Here is a 21,904-nt window from a genome sequence, read left to right as displayed (position 1 = left end):
ACCTGTAGCTGCTGCCCCTCCCCCCCTCCTTTCCCAGGTCGGGGAGGATGAAATCAAAGGTTAAAGGGTGACAGGTGTTTCAAAACTCCTTAATGAGCAATCACAAAACCTCCAGAATCTGCCAAGATATTTTTAGTTTTCTAACTTTCCCTGCAACCTCCATGAAGGAGGATTCAGTGGTACAGAGGGAAGGGAGTAAGTAAGCCTCAGGGAACCAAAAAGCAACTGCAGTTTTCTTCAATTCCCTAGCACCAAGGGAATTAACAAAATTGAACATACACTTCCAGATAGGGCATCTGTCCTTGTCCTCTATGCTGTGGAAGGTGTACCTAGGTCCATGGCCTTCAACCCACCCATGGACAGAGAGCCTGAGAGGTCAGGCTGAGTGAGAGGCCAAGCCATGGTGCTTGGAGAGCAAACCCTAACTGCAGAGCATGACAGGAGGGAGAGGAGGCTTTCATACCTTCCAGTCTTGGCTGGAGAAGAACTTGGGGTTAGGCAGTTTCCTCATACGGGCCACCAAAATGATGCGGTTTAGGGGTTCAGAGTGCTGGGACCCCAAAACCACAATACCCGGATCCTGCCTCAAAGAATTCAACCCAAGCCTTCTTTCAGCCAAAGACAAGGTTTATTAGAACATCCATCATATTGGGTAGACTCTTAAGGAGTCTGAACATGGGTAAGCAGTGGTTAGATTTTAGGAATCTGAGCATCTTAATGGACACAAGATGGACCTTATATAAGGAAAGCCTGAGGAAGGGATCTAGGAGTGGCCAAGTAGTTTGGGGTGACTAGAGGAGGGGCCTAAGGACATCTGGATGGGAGTGGCCAGTAAACTGAGGTGAACAGAACTCTTAGGATCTGGACAATGGAGCCTAGCTAGGATTAAGTGTGGGAAATGGCCAGGGGCCATAGAGAGGTAAGATAAAAGAGGAGAGATTGGGTGTAGCCACAATGAAAGGCCAGTTGATGGGATTATAGCCTCAGGAGAATGCCAGAGATTTGGCCATGTGGGAAAGTCCAGGGTTTGTCCTTTCTGGGGTCTAGATCCCAACCCCACATCATCTCCCTGATGTCATGGTCCTCTTAGAGAAGGAAGGACAAACCACATCATACCTATCAGACTGGCTAACATAAAAACAGGAAAAAGATAAAAATTAGAGAAGATGTGGGAAAATTGGAACACTAATGCATTGTTGGTGGAGTTGTGAACTGATCCAACTGATGGGGTTAGGATCCATTTCCCACACTTAATCCTAGCTAGGCTCCATTGTCCAGGTCCCAGGAGTCCTGTTCACCCCAGTTAACTGGCCACTCCCATTCAGATCTTCCTTAGACCCCTCCTCCAGTCACCCCAAACTACTTGGCCACTCCTAGATCCCTCCCACAGGCTTTCTGTATATAAGGTCTATCTTGTCTCCATTAAGATGCTGGGATTCTTATAATCTAGCCATTGCTCAGATTCTTAGAATCTAGCCAATACTTATAGACTCCTAGATTCCTTAAGAGTCTGGCAACATGGTGGATCTTCAATAAACCTTGTTTTTGGCTGAAAGAAAGCTTGGGTCCAATTCTTTCAGGCAGGATCCACATGTCATGATTTTGGGGTTCCAGCACCCCTAACCTCTAGACCTCATCGCAACCATTCTGGACAGTAGTTTGGAACCATGCCCAAAAAGCTATAAAACTGTGCATACCCTTTGATCTAGCAATACCACTACTAGGTCTGTATCCCAAAGAGGTCATAAAAAAGCAGAAAAGGACCCACATGTACAAGAATATTTATAGCAGTTCTTTTTGTGGCAAAGAATTGGAAACTGAAGGGATGTTGAACAAGCTGTGGTATATGAATGTAATGGAATTCTACTGTTCCATAAGAAATGATGAGCAGGCAGATTTCAGAAAAACCTGGAAAGACTTTCATGAACTGATGCTGAGTGAGGTGAGCAAAATCAGGAGAACATTGTACACATTAACAGTAACATTGTACAATGACTGACCTTGGTAGACTTAGCTCTTCTCAGCAATACAATGATCTAACAATTCCAAAAGACTCCAGATGGATTATGCTATCCACATCCAGAGAAGGAACTATGGAGGGAGAGGGAAACTTAAGGGAGGGAGGGGGAAAATTTAGAACTCAAAATCTTATAAACATGAATGTTGAAAACTAAAAATAAATAAATAGGCAAACAAAACAACACCCCCCCCCCGAAAAAAGGGGAAGAGACTTGGTATAAATTTGCTAAGGCCAGTAACAACTGGGATGTATTCCCCAAGTTCCTCACCCTGCCCCCCATTCCTTGAATAATGGCCTCTGCCTGAGAAGAAAAAAGAGGGACAATATCTTTAGGTAATCTAATAGACAAGCTGGATATTAAAGATGAGGAATTTAGTCACATGGCTATTAAGTTGATATCATTATATACTATGGGTAATTATTCATTAGTCCATTTTCCTTAATAATAATAAAAAAGCTTTCTTACTAAACATTACAGCCTAGCTAAACCTGAAGCGTGATGAGATAGGAAAATGACAAAGTGGAGCATCAAAAGAATATTGTACTACCTTTCAGGAGACTCTAGAATGACCTGTGAGTTTGGACAAGTCACTTCTCTAGTTCTAAGTATTCTCACTTGGAAAATGAGGATAAGGATATTTTCATTTTAGTATGGACATTTACAAGCTAGAGGGTATTCTCACTGCCTGTTTCTAGGCACGTAGGTCAGGTCACATCAACATTGGTTGAAGGAACCAGGGACGTTTTGTCTGGAAAAGAAAAGGTTTACTGGGATAAGTGGTAGCTACCTTCAGGTGAAAGAAGGTGCTGTTTGGACTACAAGTAGGGGCAAAAGACAAAGACTATGAAGAGCAAGGAAATTCTTTCAGATCTAAATGACGCACTACACACCTAAGAGAGTCTGAAGCTTGAATATACCTCAACTGCATATGAAAAGGTCAACTGAAACAATGAATTGATTCCTCCATACTACAAATGACCCCAACAGAAATCTGGAAAATGTAACTGGCAGACTGCCATAAATAAGTTGAATAAATGGACAAATGAATAAAGCATTTATTAAATACTTACTATGTGCAAAGCACTGGGCACACAAATAGAAAAGGAAGCTAGCCCCTGCTCTCAGAGAACTCTATTCTAATAGGGGAGAAAACACATATGGAAGGTTTCAGCTGCAAGTCCCATTTAAAAGTCCCACGGTCCTTACAAAACAATGGTAAAGCAGATCACAGTGCCCCCCTTTTAATATCATTTCCAGTGATAAAAATCATATCAATTTCTGACATTGAACCATTGAGCAGTATCAAGGACTTCCTTTTTTTCCATCTTTAAAAGATGTGGCTATAGCACCTACATAAGCAGTTGCCAGGCTGCACCTCTAAAAGAAATGCCTGTTAGGATGATGGCATTTGGATACTGCTGGAAGAGTTACTATTTCCTAGGTTCTTGGTTTAGGGTCCTGGGTTTCTTTCCATCAGGGGTCCGAGGACATAGGACAGAGTCAAATTTGACTTGCCTAGCACATGCTTGTCTCCTATCTCTTCCTCAGGATGCTCATGTCCTGCTGCTTCTTGAGTCTGGCTTGCCTGTCCTGTGTGTGGAAGCTGGTTGGCAGTTGGTGGAGATGACTGGTCCCTTCTTCACAGGAGCCACCTCACTAAAGGATGACTGTGAGGCCTAGGTTGGGGTGGGGGTGTTGCCATTCCTGAGCCTATCTGCCAGACGCTGTCGGTAACAAGGAAAGGTGGACCTCTTTTCCATAATGATTCATCCCCTTGAGATGGCTATTGGGGTTGGGCAGTATGTAGGTCCAGTGGGCTTGGGGTACACAGTATACTGGAGTACACTGCTATTTGCTAGGTTCTTGGGTTTAGGATCCTGGGCTCCGTCAGTCTTGCTTAAGTATATAAAAATGTTGAAAGTTATATTAGTAAGTACTATTTTAAACTATTTCAACTTATAGTAACCTATTTCCTAAAGTCAAATTAATAAATACAGTAAGAGGTTAATTTATTAGAATCCACATTATTATTAACGTCCAATACAAAAGAGAGTGAAACGCTTTGGCATGAATTCTAAGCACTCTGAGTTTGCTCAGACACATGCCCATTTTCTACTACTTTGATAATGACTGCCATTATAGCTCTGCTGGAAGCCTGCACTAGCAAAACTGGCCTTGTAACATTTCTGCTTCACTCTGCAAATCTTTTAAAAGCCACATTGGTCAGATTTCTAATGCATTCTGAGTCTGGAATAATGCAGCATGCATCATGATCAGTCCTCTGGTGCCCCACTGGCCTGGAGCTAAGTTTAGAAGTTGGACTGTCTGGAACTAAATGTAGCCTTCTCCTCCTGCAGCTGGAGCTCCCCATTCCAGGTGCCATGGGAAGCTAACAGTATGCTAAGGGTAGAGGTCAGTCAGTCCAGTGAAAGCAAAATTATCTTCGACTTCAATGTTTTGAAGGAAAGGGATTTTTCGAAGAGAATCAAATGAGGGGGCTAGAAGTAAAAGCAAAGGAAGAGAAAGAAGTCTAAAAAATCTGGAAAATACTAAATGTCCTTTGTCAGGAAAAGGCTGAAGGGAAAAAAGAATTGTTCTTCGGGATGAATAAAAAACTTTTGCAAAGATAGGCAGTTTACATTGTTAATTCCTTAAAGGCTGGGACTGTCTTTTGCCTTTTTGTATCCCCAGCTCTTAGCACAGTGCCTGACCCACAGTAGGCACTTAATACATGTTTATTGATTGAGCAGTAACAGCAGCAGCAAGACCAATGTAAGAGTGAAGAAGAAAGAAATCTTAGATATTTATTTCCTCATTAATAGGAAAATAATGACTATTTTCTTCTAGTATTCTAAAATAGTGGAGGATACTTGTGCCAGTAGAAGGGAATCATATCTTATTACCCTACGGTATTTAATTTGGCCTCAGTCAAAACTTTTAGTATTCCATAAGATAATTTTGCTTAACTGTTTCCTGGAATTGTATTGGAGAAGAGAGGGAGGGAGTGGAGGATGGTTTGTTAGGAAGCTACTGTTAAGTCAAAATAAAATGTATCAAACCCCCCCCCCCACAACTCCAAACAAACAGACCTCTAAGTGGTAACAAAAGTTACCACAGTACCCTCTTCCCCAAGCTATTTGAAAATCCATTTTTCAATCCAAACCCTCCCCCTCATCTGTAACAATAGCACAAGATGGTGAATCCAGTGAAATCCAAGCCTTTAAAATTATAAGTAGAGATCACTTAAAAATTCAATTCAATAAATAGTTATTAAGTACCTGTCTATTATAGAATTCGGTTGGGTCTGGCATCTGAGGATGAGGGTTGAAGACTCAGTTTTGCCATTTACTCCTTTGGGTGAGTCTCTTCACTTCCGGGCCTCAGTTTCTTCATCTTCAAAACGTGTGGGTTGGAGCAGACCTTCCCAGCCTTCAATCTGTGATCCATTGACATACAGTGGATTTTAGAAAAATTAAGGGCAATAGTCATTTATTTTCCTATTAAGAGGGTGGATGAGTGGGAAATTCAGCATTAAGATGCCGGCCCTTGAAGCCCTTGTGAAAGTTTAATAAGGGAGTTATACCACATTGGCTAACAACACAACATAATTCATGCTACCTTACTAAGAGGCAAAAGAGAACTGTTTCCTGAGCTTAAGAAGGGTTGGTAGGTAACTCTTGGGAGAAACATCATCTTGGAGAACTATAATATTTTTAGAAGGGTCTGTGTGTCGTTGCCTGATAGGTTTGTAGAAAAATCTAAAGTTCTGCTAAACTATTAGTATTCTGTGAATTTCATTCATGTTGGGAATCTGGGGATTTGACATTGGGACTGAATTGAAGACATGCCAAAGGGCTGAGAACTGAGGCCCATTTGATGGTGTGTAAACCACAAGACCCTTGGATCAAAACTGGTCCAGGCACAGAGGCAGAGGATTGCGTAACAAAGTAAAGAAACCAAACCACACGCAAACCAACAACAAAAAAACCCAACTTCCGTGTACTGGCCTCACACTGGCTGTTCCCGCACCGTGACCCACAAAAAACATTTCGGCTCCCTTCTGGACCACAAGGGGGCTCTGCTAGAAGCCCTTAATCTCTGACGTTAGACGGTCAGCTGGGAAACGGATATTTTTTGGGGGCGTTTTATTCGTTTCCCTTTCTGTAGCCTCATTTTTTTTTGTAGCGGTTATGGTTACATCTTGTCCTATTTGGCACATTGTGTAACACCACATTCATAATACTGTGTATCTGTCTGGGTTCTTTGGAGATAAACCCAAAGAAGACGAGGTTACTGGAGTGTAGATAAACTTCTGGCTATCCGACTCCCCCTGCCAGCCCCAGCCTCTCTAATCTTTCCAAAGCCAGGTTCATACCCGAAGTGAGTTAACACTTCTTCCCACCCTGGCCTCGAATCTTCCGTAGCTCTTGCCTGGGGAGCTGCAGCCTCCTTCCCGGCTTTCTGTGGCTGCTTCGTAAACTCTCTCCCAACTTAATACCCCTAGCCCATCTTCCCGCTCCCAGCCTGGGTCCTTGCGCCTGCTTAGCACCCAGTCCATGGCGAGCCCCTCCTGAGCCAGAGAATCCCGCAAAGCGTAGTTCACAGGCGCCCAGCGAGGGGAGCCGCCGCCTCGACCTGGACTTCCAGGCCGCTCCGAGCTTTGTTTCGCGGCTTATCGGCTGTTCCGCAGACTGGCTGGCCCGGGCCGTTTAGGGGCTTTGCGGCAGCACTCCCTTAGCGCCTCGTCAGCACTCTTTTGTGATGGGTGGTGGGGGTGGCAGTAGAGAGGAGAACGTAATTCCCTGTTAAGGCTCTCCCGATTTTATCCTCAAAAAAAAAAAATGACGGCCGCGATTTTGGGGTGGGCCCCACCGAAGGAAAGGTTTGAGATCTGCGGTGGTTCTTTTTCTCTCTCCTTTGGAAAGCCTCTCCGTGTCTCTTCCCCTCCTCCCAGGCCCCCCAACCCCATCCCCGCCCAGCTGGTTGCAGGGAATGTGTCGGGATGGACTGAGAAGTATTTGGGGGGAAGGGGGTCCTCACGGTGCACTGATCCGGGGCGCGCCTGTTTCCCTTCAGCGGGGTCGCTGCCTCGAAGTACCCAGCAAGGGCCAGGAGTCGGCAAGGAGCTTAGGAGCTAGCCTAAGAGCCAGCGGAAGGGTTTAAAAGAGAGGGGCGAGGCCTGAATGATCTCAACCTAGGGACCCCGCCAGGTGATCCCCCTCCGCCAGTTCGAGGGAGAGGGGAGGGTGAATGGGCGGTGCACGCGCGCGCCACGGAAGCCCGGGACCACCCCACGCACGCGGCGGAGCACAAGCCTAAACTCGCGGCCGGCAGGCGGGCTCGAGGCTCAGAAGCTTCCTGGGGGCTTACAACGAGAGCCGCTGCGCCGCCCGCCTGGGCGATCGCCATGCGCATGCGCGGCCCCAGCGCCATTTTGGTGGCCGGGCGCGGAGGTGAATCCACTGTGAGGAGAGAGTGGCGGTGGCGGCGCGGCTCCCCGGCTCTGCTCTGAATCGCTGAGGGAGGAGGCGGCGGCGGAGGAGGTGGCGGCGGCGGCGGCGGTCGTGGCGGCGGCGGAGGCGGGGGGTGCGAAACGGCTGCGGGAGGCGACATGGCCAACATTGCAGTGCAGCGAATCAAGCGAGAGTTCAAGGAGGTGCTGAAGAGCGAGGAGGTCAGGAATGAACTCCTCGACCGTCCCCCGCCTCATCCCGAGGCCGAGCGGTCCCCTCCCGGGCACGACCTCCTCGACCCCCCGGCACCCCCAGGCGTTCCCCCTCCCCCCAGCGGCCCCCCGCATGCCCGGTCCCTTCCGCGCCTGGTCCTCTTCTCCTCCAGCCCTTCTCCACCCCCCGCCCCGGGCCCCTGTTTGGCGGTGTCACTGGCGGGAGGGCGGCGGAAGGCGAGGCTAGGTTTGGGGGGACAGCGTGGGGAAGGGGCTGTGCGGCTCGGCGAGTGCGAGCCCTGAGGCCGTGGCCGCTGCTGCAGGAAGTGTGGCTGCGGCGGCGCCGGGAGGGAGCAGGCCGAGGCCGAGAAACCTCGGGAAGTGGGTTGGGGGAAGGGGAAAGGTGGGAACAGAAACAGACTGGATGCAGGTCTGCCGAAGGCCTTGGTGGATGGGGGTTCGGGGAGGTCCTGTGCTGTGAGCTTTCTCCCATTTTTCCTTTGGGAAGATCCCTGGGCATTGAAAGAAGAAAGGAAGATATTTTGGGTGATTTCGTCTTAGATGTATTGGATGAAAGGTAGGCAGGAAAGGGACTGGACAACATGGTGGTTTAGTGTTCTAGTGGAGTGAAGAGATTTTTTTTTTCCGCTGAAATAAATGATTAATTCCAGGTCCCCCAGGAATGGACCCTTTCATTGACTCCGCAAGTGTTTTGTTTGAGGAAGGGCAGTTCTTGGTTGAATTTAATATTTTTAGCCAATGACAATGGTTGGTGAGAATAGATTACAGTACTATGTTTTTATATGATCTTTAAAGGTCGATAGATAATATCTCTTAAGACATTGCTTCGATGACTTAAGTTACATGTTAAACTTATGTCCCGTTTGGTTAACTTGTGTAATACCTTTGAAAAAGAGCATTTGAAAATATGAAAGTTCACCGACTGTCTTCTCCTGAACAAGAACGATAGGTGATTTAATTATCATTTTCTGTTCAAAGAATGATTAAAAATTTTCAGTTGGCCAAATTTTCTTTCTGTTTCTTCTAGATACACGCACAACCTGTTAGTGCTGCGTATATGTAACAGTCTGGTGATGTTATTATGGTTTGTCATGTAATTCAAACAATGCTGATCTCTCAAAATAGTTTTCCCACACTTAAGAGATATAGATAGTGCATTACTTATTATCATATAATTAAAGTATGGAATTGTTTAATTGAAAATTTATATATATCTTTCCTAAAATAGCAGAATATTTAATTTAATTACATGACGATCGTGATCTCTTTTAAATGTCTTGTTATTATGGTACTTTGATAATAAGGAGTGATACTTTTGAAATTTAGTGTTCTGTATAAATGAAGAGTAAATCATATCAGGTTGACATTAGACCTAAAAACTTATTAAGTCTACAGTGATCATATGAAAAAAAATGCCACATCTTTTAAAGTACACATAGTATCTTATGTTTTAGAAAAAAAATTACTTTACTAGCTACTTTATACAATTGGGATGTTTGTGTAGTGTTAGTATCCCAAATGAGTCTTTTCTACAGAGCATGTGTATGAACTTTGACCTGTATGTTTGTTCAAGTGCCAAAATGAATGGAAGAATGACTGTGTGTTTTTGCGGTACAGTGCAGAAACCACTGCGCTCTTCAGAATCCTAGGTGTCTGCACTGCTACAGACTTAGGTGATTCTAACTAATGAAGTAGAGGTGTTTCTGGGCCTGATCTGAGTAATAGTAAAAGGATAGGTTTTCTTTGTGTTAACACATCGGATTGCTATTCACCTATTTATTTGTTTTTGTTTGTTTATTTATTCATTCATGTATTCATTCATTTTTATTTATTTTTTTTGGATTGATATTTTAAAAATAGATTTTGTATAGCAAAGTTGTACAACACTTACTATGGATTTAATGCTTCCTTTTCCATTTCCTAGGTACTAAGTACGCCTTACCACTTCTAATATTGGTTTCTTTGACCCTTTTAAAGATGACTTACTTATCACCTTAGTATCTAAGGATTTGAATTCAGAGTTGCTAGAAATGCTTGTTTATGCATAACTGAATGAATACAACTATGTACTCGGTTTCCCGTGAGAGTTGTTTGGGAGTGGTAAAATTAGAAAGGGAAAACTCTCTTGGTGTGTCCAGAAGAAAAACCATAGATGGCTGGGTCAAGTTATCTTTTGGGAACTGCACTCCATCCATACACATCTGAAAGCAAGCATTCTCTTCTTTTTCCTCCTCCTAAGTCGGTAGAAAAGGACATTTATAGGGAAGGTTCTCACCATTTAATCTTAGATGAAAAGAGTTTCCATCATTTATTTTCATTTATTTTTAGTAGGTCAAGCTCTATAAAAGGATTCTAACACCAGTTATGCTTATTAGAGTAGGACTCCTAACTTAATCCATATATTTTGTTTCTCATGCTGACAATATTTTGAATGTCTGGTCAAGTTAATATTCTTTCACTGCTTTGGGTTTTGTTCTCTATTCAAAGTTTGTTGATATGAGTCTTTATATAATAAGAATATCAGCTGATATCAAAGGCATTTTGCATTTCAGGAGCCTTTGTAGTTGTAAAAGAACATGTTTATAGTAAGATTTCTTAACTTGTCTTGTGAAAGGATTGTCCAGATTTTTTTCTTCTGAGTTTGGAAATCTAATTGATATAGTCTTTTCAAAGTTTCTTATTTATTAAGGTTTCATCTGACTTTGATTCCTAGACCTATACTTAACACATCATTTCAAAAATGTTTTTAAAAGAAACAGTAACAAAATTAATGGAATGAGATAGTAAGGTAGGTCCTCTGTCAGCCCCGAGTTATCCATCAGAATTAACTATTTAGTTTTACTCTCATTGTTGATAGTAAGGCAGTCATAAAACCATAAATTTTTATTTTTTGCTGTTAATGTTTATTTTCAGTGACATTGATATGGAATTCATGGAATGATTAATGGGAAAAAGGTGACCTTTTTAGTGAGATATTTTCACCCTGGAATCCAAGACTTTGTGAACAGATTTTCTTCCAATGTAGATTCATTTTTAAAAAATTAAAGCTGTTGAAATATGAAAAGAGCTTTTGGTCTTCCCATAGAGTCTTTAAAGGATCATTTTGTTCAGTGTTTTGAATGTGAGCACTGATTTTGAAGAAATAAATGACACCTGTAATTAGTTTAAAAATATGTAGATGTAAAAAATTGCTTTTCATTTTGAGTGGCAATAATTTTGTATATTTTTAAACTTGCAGTTTAGTAGGTTAAGATGTTTTGTCTTTATCGAGTACATAAGCTTGGTTTTTGAACTTTATTTCATACTACATAGTGGCTAGTTTAATTAGTTGTATTTATTTTATATTTATATCTATACACATTTGGCATAGTTTATAGACTTGTATTGAAGGAAACTTAAATTTTTGGAATAAAATCAAATTTGTTAAAATGAAAGTTTGAATACATACTAATTACATTTGCCACATACCAGATTTTCATGCCATGTTGGTTTTTAAAGTGTTAGATGTTCCTGTTAAATTTTGAAGTTGATATTGATTGCTTCTCTTGAAGCTAGTTGTTGGATTTTGTTTTTAAAATATTTATTATACTTTCTTTGGAAGATCAGTGAGACTATTAACAGTGGGAACTGAAATAAACTTACAACTGAGGGACTCACATAGATATTTTCACACTTTTTATTGTCCACTCGCCTTAAATAAAAACAGACACTAGCCCAGATGTCTTAGTTTTCAAAACTCACTAAATTTCCTTTTCTGGTATGTTTTTCTTTTTATTTTAAACCAGAAGATAGAACTCTGCCTGAAAGACTTGTGACCATATTGTTTAATATAGTGAAAAAATATGCTTTTAAAGAAAAGTCAATGTCAAGCCATTGTTGTTAACCCATTTTTAGCTAGTTTCTTCACATATAGTGCTCAGTGAAGCTGTGTATATATGGTAAAAAGTAAGGCCTATTGATTTGCTTGAAAGTTGTACCATGGACCAGCAATGTTGTTTGGTATGTTTCTCTCATGGGTGTCCATCTCGTAAGGACACAGATGGACCTAATCCTGATCTGTTCTACCTCTGTGCACACAAAATCCCCACTTCCTACTGCTCCTGTAAACATGTCCTCTCACCATCAACATTTTTCAAACTTTAAATGGCTTCCCATTGCCTGCTGAACAAAGACAAAAATTCCATTTGACACCATTGACAGGCTCCAATCTACTTTTCTAGCATTATCTCGTGCTACTCTTTTAGGTAGTCTGTGCTTCAGTTAGACTGGATTACTGACTGTCTCCCAAATACATCTTGGGCTTTGCTCATATTCTTCCCTATTCCTGGAAAACATTCTGACCCTAAACTTATGGTGTCTTAACATTTTTTTTTTATTCCTTATAGATCTCTTTCTAATTTGTACTAGTAACCAGTAGGTGGCGTAGTGGTTAGAGTATTGGGCTTTGGGTCAGAAAGACATGGAATTCAAATCCTGACTAAAACACTTTACTAGTGTATGTGCCTGTGGACAAATCATTTAACTTTTCTTAACTTCAATTTCCTCATCTGTAAAAATGAGGCTAGTAATAATATCTGCTTCACAGAGTTGTTGTCTGGATCAAATGAAGAGAATATATTATTATCAGAAAAATATCCAAAGGACTAAAGTTGGACTTGACAGTGAGAAATACTTTTTTGTGATACTCCTGTCAGCGTCATTATTTTGGGTAACTTTTCATAACTTTACGGACTGAGACCACAGGGTACAGTGGTAAAAGAAATAGATTTGGAGTCAGAGGACCTGGGTTTAAATCTTGTCTCTGATCCTTATTACCTTTTTAATCTTGAGAAAGTCACGTCACTTCTCTAGACCTCAATTTTTTCATCTGTAAAATGAGGAAGTTGAATTGGATGATCTCTTACGATCATTAGATCAATAGATTTAGTATCCAGGCTGTAAACTATTATATTGTCACACCTTGAGTTCTTCTGCTCTGAGGATTATCTTGCAGTCTGGAAACTTCTTTCTCAGCTGTTGTTCATCCTTCATTTTCAAAGAAGAACAATGACATCACAATGTTGGTGTCAGGGTATAGTGTGATGGGCTATGGCTGATCAGTACATTATGAGTTTGCAAGGCTCTAGACACAGGTCAGGCACAAGTAGTCTAATAGAACATTTAGAAAGGAGGTGGCTCTGGACTTGCACAGCTCGAGTTTCTTTTGTTCTGAGATTCTGTTTTGCTCATGCAGTACTTTCACTTGGACACACCATGCTGGGTGGTCTTGTAGCATTGTCTCACAGTTGTTACTGAAGTTCTTAAGAGAGACTTTGAGAGTATCCTTGTGCTTCGTCTTCTAACCACAGCGTGAATGCTTGTCTTTTATGAGTTCTCTGTAAGAGTCTTTTAGATAAGTGTGCCTTTGGCGTTTGGGCTGTGTGGCCAGCCACTGGAGTTGTGCTCTCTGCAGTAGCGTTTGAATGCTTCATGAATGAAGCATTCAAACTCTGCTGCTAAGCATTCAAACTCTTTCTCAGCTAATGTTGGGGTAGGAGTTTTCACTCTGAATCACTAGCATAGAATAGGTGAAAATAGGAATCTCTGAAAGCAGACCTATAGATGTTGTCAACTATGAAAAACTCAGATCACGTAATTTGGGTTGTATATATTTTTACTGGTGCAGCATCTGTGCCAAAATAACATTCTCTGATTTCTCCCTAACTGCACAACTTGATGGCTAATGTAGTTCGTTGTCTTTATATCTTACGGAAGATGTTCATTGGAATATAGAGAGACACCACAAGCTGTCTTCCCTCACCCTCCTGGTCACGTAAAAGCCTGTTCAGAACTTGTCCTACTGTTATGGGTCATTGACTTGTAGAACTTGTTTTAAAGCTTCAGACTACCTAAGAAATTGAGACTATTCTTACTGGCACCTGGTTGAAACTAGTGCTGCACTTTTACTCCCTAAAAGTGTTATGAAGTTAAGAATTTCTGTGTTTAGATTTTAAAGCAACACATGGTAATTATTTCCTGGTCGTTTCAACTTCTTGTCCAAAAACTCATCTCTGACTGTGTCCTGGGTTAAATATATCTGTTACTGTCTTATTTTCTTCCTATTTTTTTCTTTTTCCTTTTCTAAACTTTCTGTATTGATCAGAGCTTTAAAATATATGCATAAATAGATCTGGAAGTAGAAAAAAGAGGTGGTTGATTTTTAAGGGTCTTTAGCTGTTGCTCTGAGTAGAGTTAATATTGCAGCAAAACCTTGGAGTGGAAGGAAATGAGTTGTTGTCTATGTACCCATTACCACTTGTTATTTGATGTTGATAATACTATCTGTAATTTAGGGCTGTTTTCTTCTAAGAGTTTAAAAAAAAAGATCTATTTGTATCTTATTGCTTGTTAACAATTCATCATTAAGTTACCAGTTGCTGAGTATCAATTTTGAATGAAATTTAGACAAAACTTGCTCTTGAATAGTACAAGTTTAAATAGTAAGGCAGAAATTAAACCTCATATTCAAGTGATTCTTTTTGTAGATATTTTGCCCCTAAAAATGGAGAGGTAGAATGAGGGCCAGAAATTTTACAAATGAATGCCATTTTCAAGAATTTAATTTCCTCCCCCTAAAGAAAGAGCCCCAGAAGGCTGAGAAGTTAGCCACTGTTAATTCCTTTAAGTATGCTTCTTTTACTTGACTTTATGGAGGCTCTTATTTCTCCAGCTGTTTTAACCAACCTCTCTTAAAAGCTATCACTACTGACTACCAAAGTAAGTGAAGGAGAGAAACAATGTATAAGTAAACACTTATCCTATTTTAAAAATATCATTCCTGGGTTGTTTAGAGATTAACTTTTTGTTTACCTGAAATGGGCAAGTTGCTTTCTCAGAGCCTTTATGGTGGCAACAATTTCTGTTTCAAAGCAAGAATAAAAAAATGTGAGTATGTATGTATGTGTGTGTCTGGGGAGGGGATTTGGGGAGGATGATGGTAGTGTCATATATAAGGGAAGCAGAAGTAGTTCATGTAGGAAAATTTTTACTGCATTTATTGAAATATGTACATATATACTGTCATTGTTATCAGATAAACATGTGAAACTTCATAAAACAACTTTTGATCACTGTAATAATAGCTATTATTATATTCTATCATTTAGATCACAAATTAAAGAAAACTAGATTATATTGTTCTATCTTCACTTAAGAGTGAAGCAGTATAAAACCTAGAAAAAATACAAAAGAAACTAGTATTTATTCCAACTGGTAGTGAGAACATAACACAAACCAAGGAAAGAATAATTTTTGTAACACAAATGTGAATTTAGTAAAATAGGATTTTTAATCATTTAACATCAACTCAAAAATAGTTTTTGGGAAAAGGACAATAAACTTAGAGAAGCAGTGTGAATAAAGGGTTGGACTCAAAGTCCAGAAGTTTTGGATTTACATCCTGTGTTAAATAATAGCTTTGTGACTCTAGCCAAATCACTTAAATTCTTTAGGCATTAGTGTACTTATTTGTAAAGTAGATTGCCTTTAATCTCACTGGGTGGCTCTGAGGAACAAATGAGATCACATATTGCAAATATTTTTGAAAACTATAATTATTAAATTGATATCTCATAGCAGATGCACCTCTGCAAATTAGCTTAGAAATGAACTATTCCTATTTTTAAGGCCTTTAGACCTGGCAAAATTTCCCTAAGGCTGTGTAGGATAAATATTCTTTTCTTTCCTTCACTTGGAGCCAGTAACTGGCATTTGGAATTCCACTGTGACTAAAGTGTTCTGAATCAATCTCAGGTTAGTTAGTCTGCATTGAACCAGTTGTACTGGGAAAGCATGTATAGGATGTATAAAAAACACTCTAATGTTTTCTTTAAAAGAAAAGTTGAAATAGGGTTAAGCATGTTCTGCATGGCTCCAAAGAATGGGGTGGAGGGGGCCGTTTTTTTCAGCTGGATTTATAAGTAAATTTATAATTTATATAATAATAATAATAATAATATAATATTATATGATATATACTATATAATAATAATATAGTATAATTAATAATATAGAGTAATATATAAATAATATATCATTATATATAATTTATAAGGAAATAACAGCTGTTATTAGAATTTGGTTGTAAATTGCAATAAACTTGGCAACAGATTGTTTGGTTCTAGGAATTTGATTAATTTTTATAGCATTATAGAAATAGGAAACAAAAAAGGTATCATGTACCATAGGACATTATTTTCCAATCTTAGGTAAAGATCTACTGAGGGTCCACAGGGAAGAGTTCATGTTCAAAACCTATAGAAAAATTCAGAGGGAGCTGGAGACACATAACTAAAATATTAAGTGATCCATATTCTGTGGATCTATATTATGGAATCCTTTGTGTCCAACAGCATCCCACTTCCATTACTGATCACTGAATTAATTTGTGCATCAATCTTGAATAGCTCAGGAAGTAACAGGTGATCAACTTGGATGATTCTGCAAATGTTTCTTTTGTATGTGTGTGTATCAACAGACTAATGGTAAGAATACATGTTCTTAAGGAAAAACTTTCCCCTAATGAGATAAACTTACAGATTGGAGGTAACACATAGTCTAAGATTTGAATAAGTGTTCACTTGAAATAGAGTCAGTCAACAAGTATTTATTAAGGACCTGCTAATCCAGTAACTATGCTGGGTGCTAAAGTTTGTTATTTCCCCAGTATAAGGCCATTTAGAGAAAATCAGAAAATAAGAGCCTTTTGAAGATCAGTATGAAAAAGGGAGAGAAGATAGTACATTGAATGATAGTAGGCTTTGGTAGTAGATGATGAAATATTGAATGTATATGGGATGAGAATGAGAAATGAAAGCAATCAAATTATAAAGTTATATTTATTATAGAAAAGAGCCTAAAGCTTAATGTGAGAGAAATTTAGGGGAAAAGAGGGAAGAAAAGGACCACATGTTAATGGCCTTTAGGGGAGGACATAAATTAATAAATTTAGCTCAAACCAGGGACATTTTGATTTTTTTTTAGCTGATAATAGTTTCTATTTTATATAACAATTACTTTGGTACTTAGGTGATTCTATAATCTCAGTGGTACAGAGTGTGGCCCACGTACTTTTTTTATACCGTGCAGCTATTTTCGACGTCCTCCTGTAAATCTTCTGTGGTCTTTGTACATTGTGATAGGGGCTTCTCTAGCTCTCTTGATATAGTGTCAATTCCATTTGAGCACATGCTGTTTCTCGGTTATGCCTTGCTCTCTCTATGGCCTTGTCCTCTCAATCTCTCTATAGCATTCCATGGCTCCTCCCTCCCTAGTCCCACCCTCCAACTGTATTTAGATTTATATTTAAATGAAAAAATAAAAGCTCTTCTTTGGGAACCTCCTTCTTTTCCTGTGCCTTTCAAAACCCTAGAATTCATCCCTCCTTTTCTAGTTTCTGAAGAGATAACGTTACCTTTGTTCTTTCCAAGGGTAACCTTCTACCTCCCTTGAACCTACATAATCCTCTTCCACCTTCTTTATGTGATTGTGCTTGAAATCATCCCATCTTTCTAATCTTCAATATTGCTTTATCCACTGGCTCATTCCCTGATGCCTACAAACATACCCAAGTCTCTTTCATACCAAATGAACTCTGACTCTCAAGTTGTATGCCTGTGTTCCCCTTGACAGCTAAACTCCCTGGGAAAAAAAATGTTTACACTCATTTCTTCCACTGCCTTTTCTCTTCTCTCATATATTTCTCAGCTTTTTTTGGTTTGACTTCTGATTTCTCATTCAAATGAGGTTATTCTTTCCAAATTTACCTGTGGTCTCTTACTGGCCAAAATTGATGGCTTTTTTTCAGCCTTCAGTCTACATGATATCCCCACCTTTAGGAACTGTTGGAACTGTTGGTCACCTCCTCTTGGGTACTCTTTCCTCTTTGGATTTTCATAACACTATTCTTGTTTGTTTGGTTCTCTTCCTACATAAATGCCTGCTCATTCTCATTCTACTTTTCTGACTTATTTTCCATATCACACTTCAACTATGGGTGTTTCCAAAAGCTGTGGCCCTGGACTCTTTCATTCTCCAATGACACTTTCTTACTTGGTGACCTCAGTCAGCTCCCTCTCCCTCTTGTTTGCTATCTCTATACAAACTGTTTCCAGTTTTGTGTATTATGTACCCAGCTTTTCTTCTGAGCTCTCTCTTCAGCTTCCTATCCCATATTTCAAATTGGTTTTCACATAGACTTAAAATTACATCTGTCCTGGCTCTGTTTCTGACTCTACTTGCTTCACCACTGTGAGTTAATGGCCTTCTCACCCTGGAACATCACTCCAGTCCTGTGGTCCTCTTCTCCCATTGGTAAGAAGCTCCCTTTTATGTTGTTCTCCCTGCCTCCCCTATTAGAATGAAAGCTTCTCGGAGGTAGGGACTCTCTTTGTGCTTAGATTTGTATCCCTAGCACTTGGTATATGCCTGAAAAATAGTAAGTGCTTAATAAAATGCTTGTTGACTGATTGGTATGTTAAAAACAGAAGTGATTTTCTTTCTCCCCAAACTTAGCTTTCCTGAATTTCTCTTTCTGTCTAGGATGCCAACCCTTGGTATTATACTTACTCTCCTTCACCTCAAATGTCAGAGTCATTTTCCAAACTTTATAATTTCTGCCTCCACAACTTATTTTTGGGAATGGCTGTCATTCTTATATACAGGGTATCCCAAAAGTCTTGGTGCAGTTTAGTGTTATGCATCATACAATCTTCTGGGACACCTTGTATTTAAATCAGCTCTTTATATATCTCACTTCTCAAGCCTTTATCAGAAGCTTGCTGCAAAGATTTTTCTCTTTACTAACATGGACCCCACCCAAAGCTAGTTCAAGTGCTTATCACTTGCTTGGACTATTGAAATAGCCTCTTAATTGATCTCCCTGCCTCAAGTATCTCTTCCTCTAATTCATTGTACACGCAGACTGTCAAAGTAATTTTCATAAAATACAGGTGTAATCATATTTCATTCCCCTATTTAATAAACTCCAGTGGCTTCCTATTAGTAATCTATAAATAACATCAAATATACTCCTTGTGTTTGGCATTTGAAGTGCTCATCACAACCCAGCCCCAATTTACCTTTTCAACCTTGTTTATTATATACTCTTCTCCTTCCTACATCCTATAGTCCTGCCAAGTTGTTTTTCTTGGCTATTTTTCTTAGTTGACAGTCCATCCAAGCCAATGCCTTCACCTTAGTTCTATATGCCTAAATGAACAACTTCTTCACCTCTACCCCTTAACATCAGTTTCAATAAAAACTAATCAGAAGCTTTCTACATGAAGCTTTTCTTGACCCTTACTCCCCTTAGTGTCATTACAAATTTACCTTGTATATGTTTTACCTTGTATGTGTTGATACTTTATGTATTGGCTCTTTGAGGGCGGGGATTGTTTTGCCTTTGTCTTTACATCCTGAGTACCTAGTAGCAGAGTACCTGGAATGTAGTGTAGAATAGGGGTGGGGAACCTGCAGGCTCAAGGCCACATGTGACCCTTTAACTGAATCCAAGCTTCATAGAACAGATCCCCTTAATAAAAGGATTTGTTCTGTAAAACTTGGACTCGTTCAAAAACCCACACTCAGGGACCTAGAAGGACACATGTAGCCTCAAGGACTCAGGTTCCCCACCTTTGGTGTAGACTTAAAAAAACCCAACACATTATTAAATTTTTCATTATTCTTAACTTGACAAACACTAGGAAAATATGAGCATTTTTGTAAATGACAAAGGATTGTACATGAAACTTCAAATTTCACTGCATATAGCTTAATTTAAAACTTTTTTTAGTATATCATTAGTTTCAAAGCTCTCCCAATTGTCTGTTTCCTTCTGAACATGCTTTTTAAAAAATATTCTGTGCACTCTAAACAAGAAAATTATTCTGAATACCAAAAGACAGAACATTTCTATATACAAAGTTAGAGGATTGTGTGTGAAGATACATCCCTATTCTGTGCAGCTTGCATTTTTGAGTATATAATTCAATATTTTACTTTCTTTTAAAAAAGTTTTTCATTGATATCTTTTGTTTTTCCATGCTCTAAATTTCCCCTGCATCCCTTCCCCTATTTCCCAGGGAGCCATCCTTTAAAGAATCAACAAGTTATTTCAGAGCAGTTATTTGTACTCCTTTCTATTTCCCCCTGTGTGTGTGTGTGTATGTGTGTATGTATGTATGTATGTATGTATGTATTTTTTTTGTTTGTTTTTGGCAATTGGGGTTAAGTAACTTGCCCAGGGTTACACAGCTATTAAGTGTCAAGTATTAGATCTGAGGCTGGATTTGGGCTCAGGTACTCTTGACTTTAGGGCTTGGGCTCTATGCACTGTGCCACCTACCAGCCCCTCCTCCTATACATTAAAAAAAATTCTGCAGTAACCTCTTCTTCTTTCTCCTTCCTTTTTTTTGGGGGGGGTAACCCCATTGCTGGGTACCCTTCCTTTTATCAAATCAGCATAGTGGAGCAAAACATATTCATACTTTATCCATATCTAAAAAGGAATTTATAATTCTTTACCTTTAGTCTGTAACCTCTATGTGAAGAGGTGAGTAGCGTGCTTCCTCATCAATCCTCTTGTAGTCTTGACAGCTAGGCATTGGATTGATCGATGTTCTTAAGTCTTTAAACGTTGTCTTATACATTATACATTGTCTTATTACATTATAGTTGAGGTGTGTAATTGCTCACCTAATTATGCTCATTTCATTCTGTATCGGTTCATACCAGTTTCCCCAAGTTTCTCTGAAACCATACTTTTCATTATTTCTTATCCAGCACAAAAATATTCTGTTATTCTCTACATGCCACAATTTGTTAAAGCAAAATTCTTTTCAATTTTATTTCATCAAATTTATCCATTTTATCTTCCCCTCTATCCCTTATCTAATTATGAACCTGTCTCCTCTTCATAGGTGGGAAAGGTATTGTTTTTTTATCCCTTAAATTTATTTTATGATTACTATTATATAACCATTTGGATGTTATTATGTTATGGCTTGACATCTTGTTCTAAATCCAGTTTCTACCAGGCAACTTTTTAGTTTTCTCACCAGATTTTGTTGAAATGAATTGTTTCTTACCTCAGTAGGTGGAGTCTTTGGTTATATTTGTTTGCTTCTGTATGTTATATACCTAATTGATTCCATCATCATCTTTTTCATCTTTTAACCAGTGCCAAATTGTTTTGATGATTGCTGCTTTGTAGGGTAGTTTGAGATCTGGTACTTCTAGGCTTCCTTCTTTTCTCATTTTTTCATTATTTCCCTTGAGAATCTTTACCTTTTTATTCTTCCAGATGAATTTTGTTATTTTTTTCTTGATCTATAAAATAATCCTTTGACAATTTGATGTGGCATTGAATAAGTAAATTAATTTAGGTAGAATTATCATTTTTCTTACATTAGCATGTTCCATATGTGAACAATTAATCTCTTAATTTAGGTCTGTCTTTATGTCTCTGAAGAGTGTTTTGTAGGTCCTTCTGTGTGATAAGATAGGTATGCATGTTTGTGCATACCTATCTAATCTATCTATGTAGGTAGATAGATCTATCTATATATCACATAACTTGCTGTATATATCTCTTGGTAGGTTTTCTTCCGTGTATTTTATACATTTTATAGTGGAGTGGCATTTCCTTTTGTATCTCTTCCTGCTGGTGTTTGTTTATATAGAAATACTAATAATGGTTTATATGGCTTTATTTTATACCTGATTTTGCTGAAGTTATTCAAATTAATTTTTTGACTGACTCATGGCTCTCTGCGTATCATGTTATCTGCTAAAAGCAATAATTTTGTTATTTTTTCCTTTGTTTATACTTATTCCCTCAATTTCATTTTCTTGTCTTGTTATAGTTACAATTTCTAGCCTTGTAAATAATAGTGGTGATAATAGAAATTCTTACTAGAATTTTTATTCCTATTACATACAGTGCTGTTTTTGGTTTTAGATAGATGCTGTTTATCATGTTGAGAAAAGTATCATTTATTCCTATGCTTTTTAGTGTTTTTAATAGAAATGGGATTGTAATTTGTTAAAAGCTTGTTTTCTCCATCTGTTTATATAATTTTGATAGTTTTTATTAATGTGGTCTATTACAGTCTTTCCAGTGTTGAATCTATCCTGTATTCCTGGTATAAATCCTTCCTTT

General features: G+C 39.1%; 1 protein-coding gene and 1 long non-coding RNA gene across 2 annotated transcripts in view; one reads left to right on the top strand and one right to left on the bottom strand.

Moving 5' to 3' along the window:
* Nucleotides 1–3,058: 3,058 nt before the first annotated feature.
* LOC110213099 (uncharacterized) lies at nucleotides 3,059–7,343 on the bottom strand. The gene is made up of 3 exons (XR_013484133.1): nucleotides 7,062–7,343; nucleotides 5,300–5,457; nucleotides 3,059–3,917 (listed from the first exon to the last, which is right to left on the bottom strand). It is a non-coding gene; the product is annotated as an uncharacterized LOC110213099 (long non-coding RNA).
* A 44-nt stretch (nucleotides 7,344–7,387) lies between these two features.
* The window catches only part of UBE2K (ubiquitin conjugating enzyme E2 K), a 77,089-nt gene continuing 62,572 nt past the window's right edge, over nucleotides 7,388–21,904 (top strand). The window contains exon 1 of the mRNA XM_020991396.2: nucleotides 7,388–7,695. Within this exon, the coding sequence (XP_020847055.1) occupies nucleotides 7,633–7,695 (63 nt within the window). The 5' untranslated portion in view covers nucleotides 7,388–7,632. The remainder of the gene's footprint in view (nucleotides 7,696–21,904) is intronic.

The sequence above is a fragment of the Phascolarctos cinereus genome, unplaced genomic scaffold, assembly GCF_003287225.1.
Source record: "Phascolarctos cinereus isolate Bilbo 61053 unplaced genomic scaffold, phaCin_HiC Scaffold_9;HRSCAF=440, whole genome shotgun sequence".
In the NCBI taxonomy this organism is placed as follows: domain Eukaryota; kingdom Metazoa; phylum Chordata; class Mammalia; order Diprotodontia; family Phascolarctidae; genus Phascolarctos; species Phascolarctos cinereus.
Note: the sequence above shows the minus strand (reverse complement) of the source record. Positions and strands in the feature narration are given on the sequence as shown.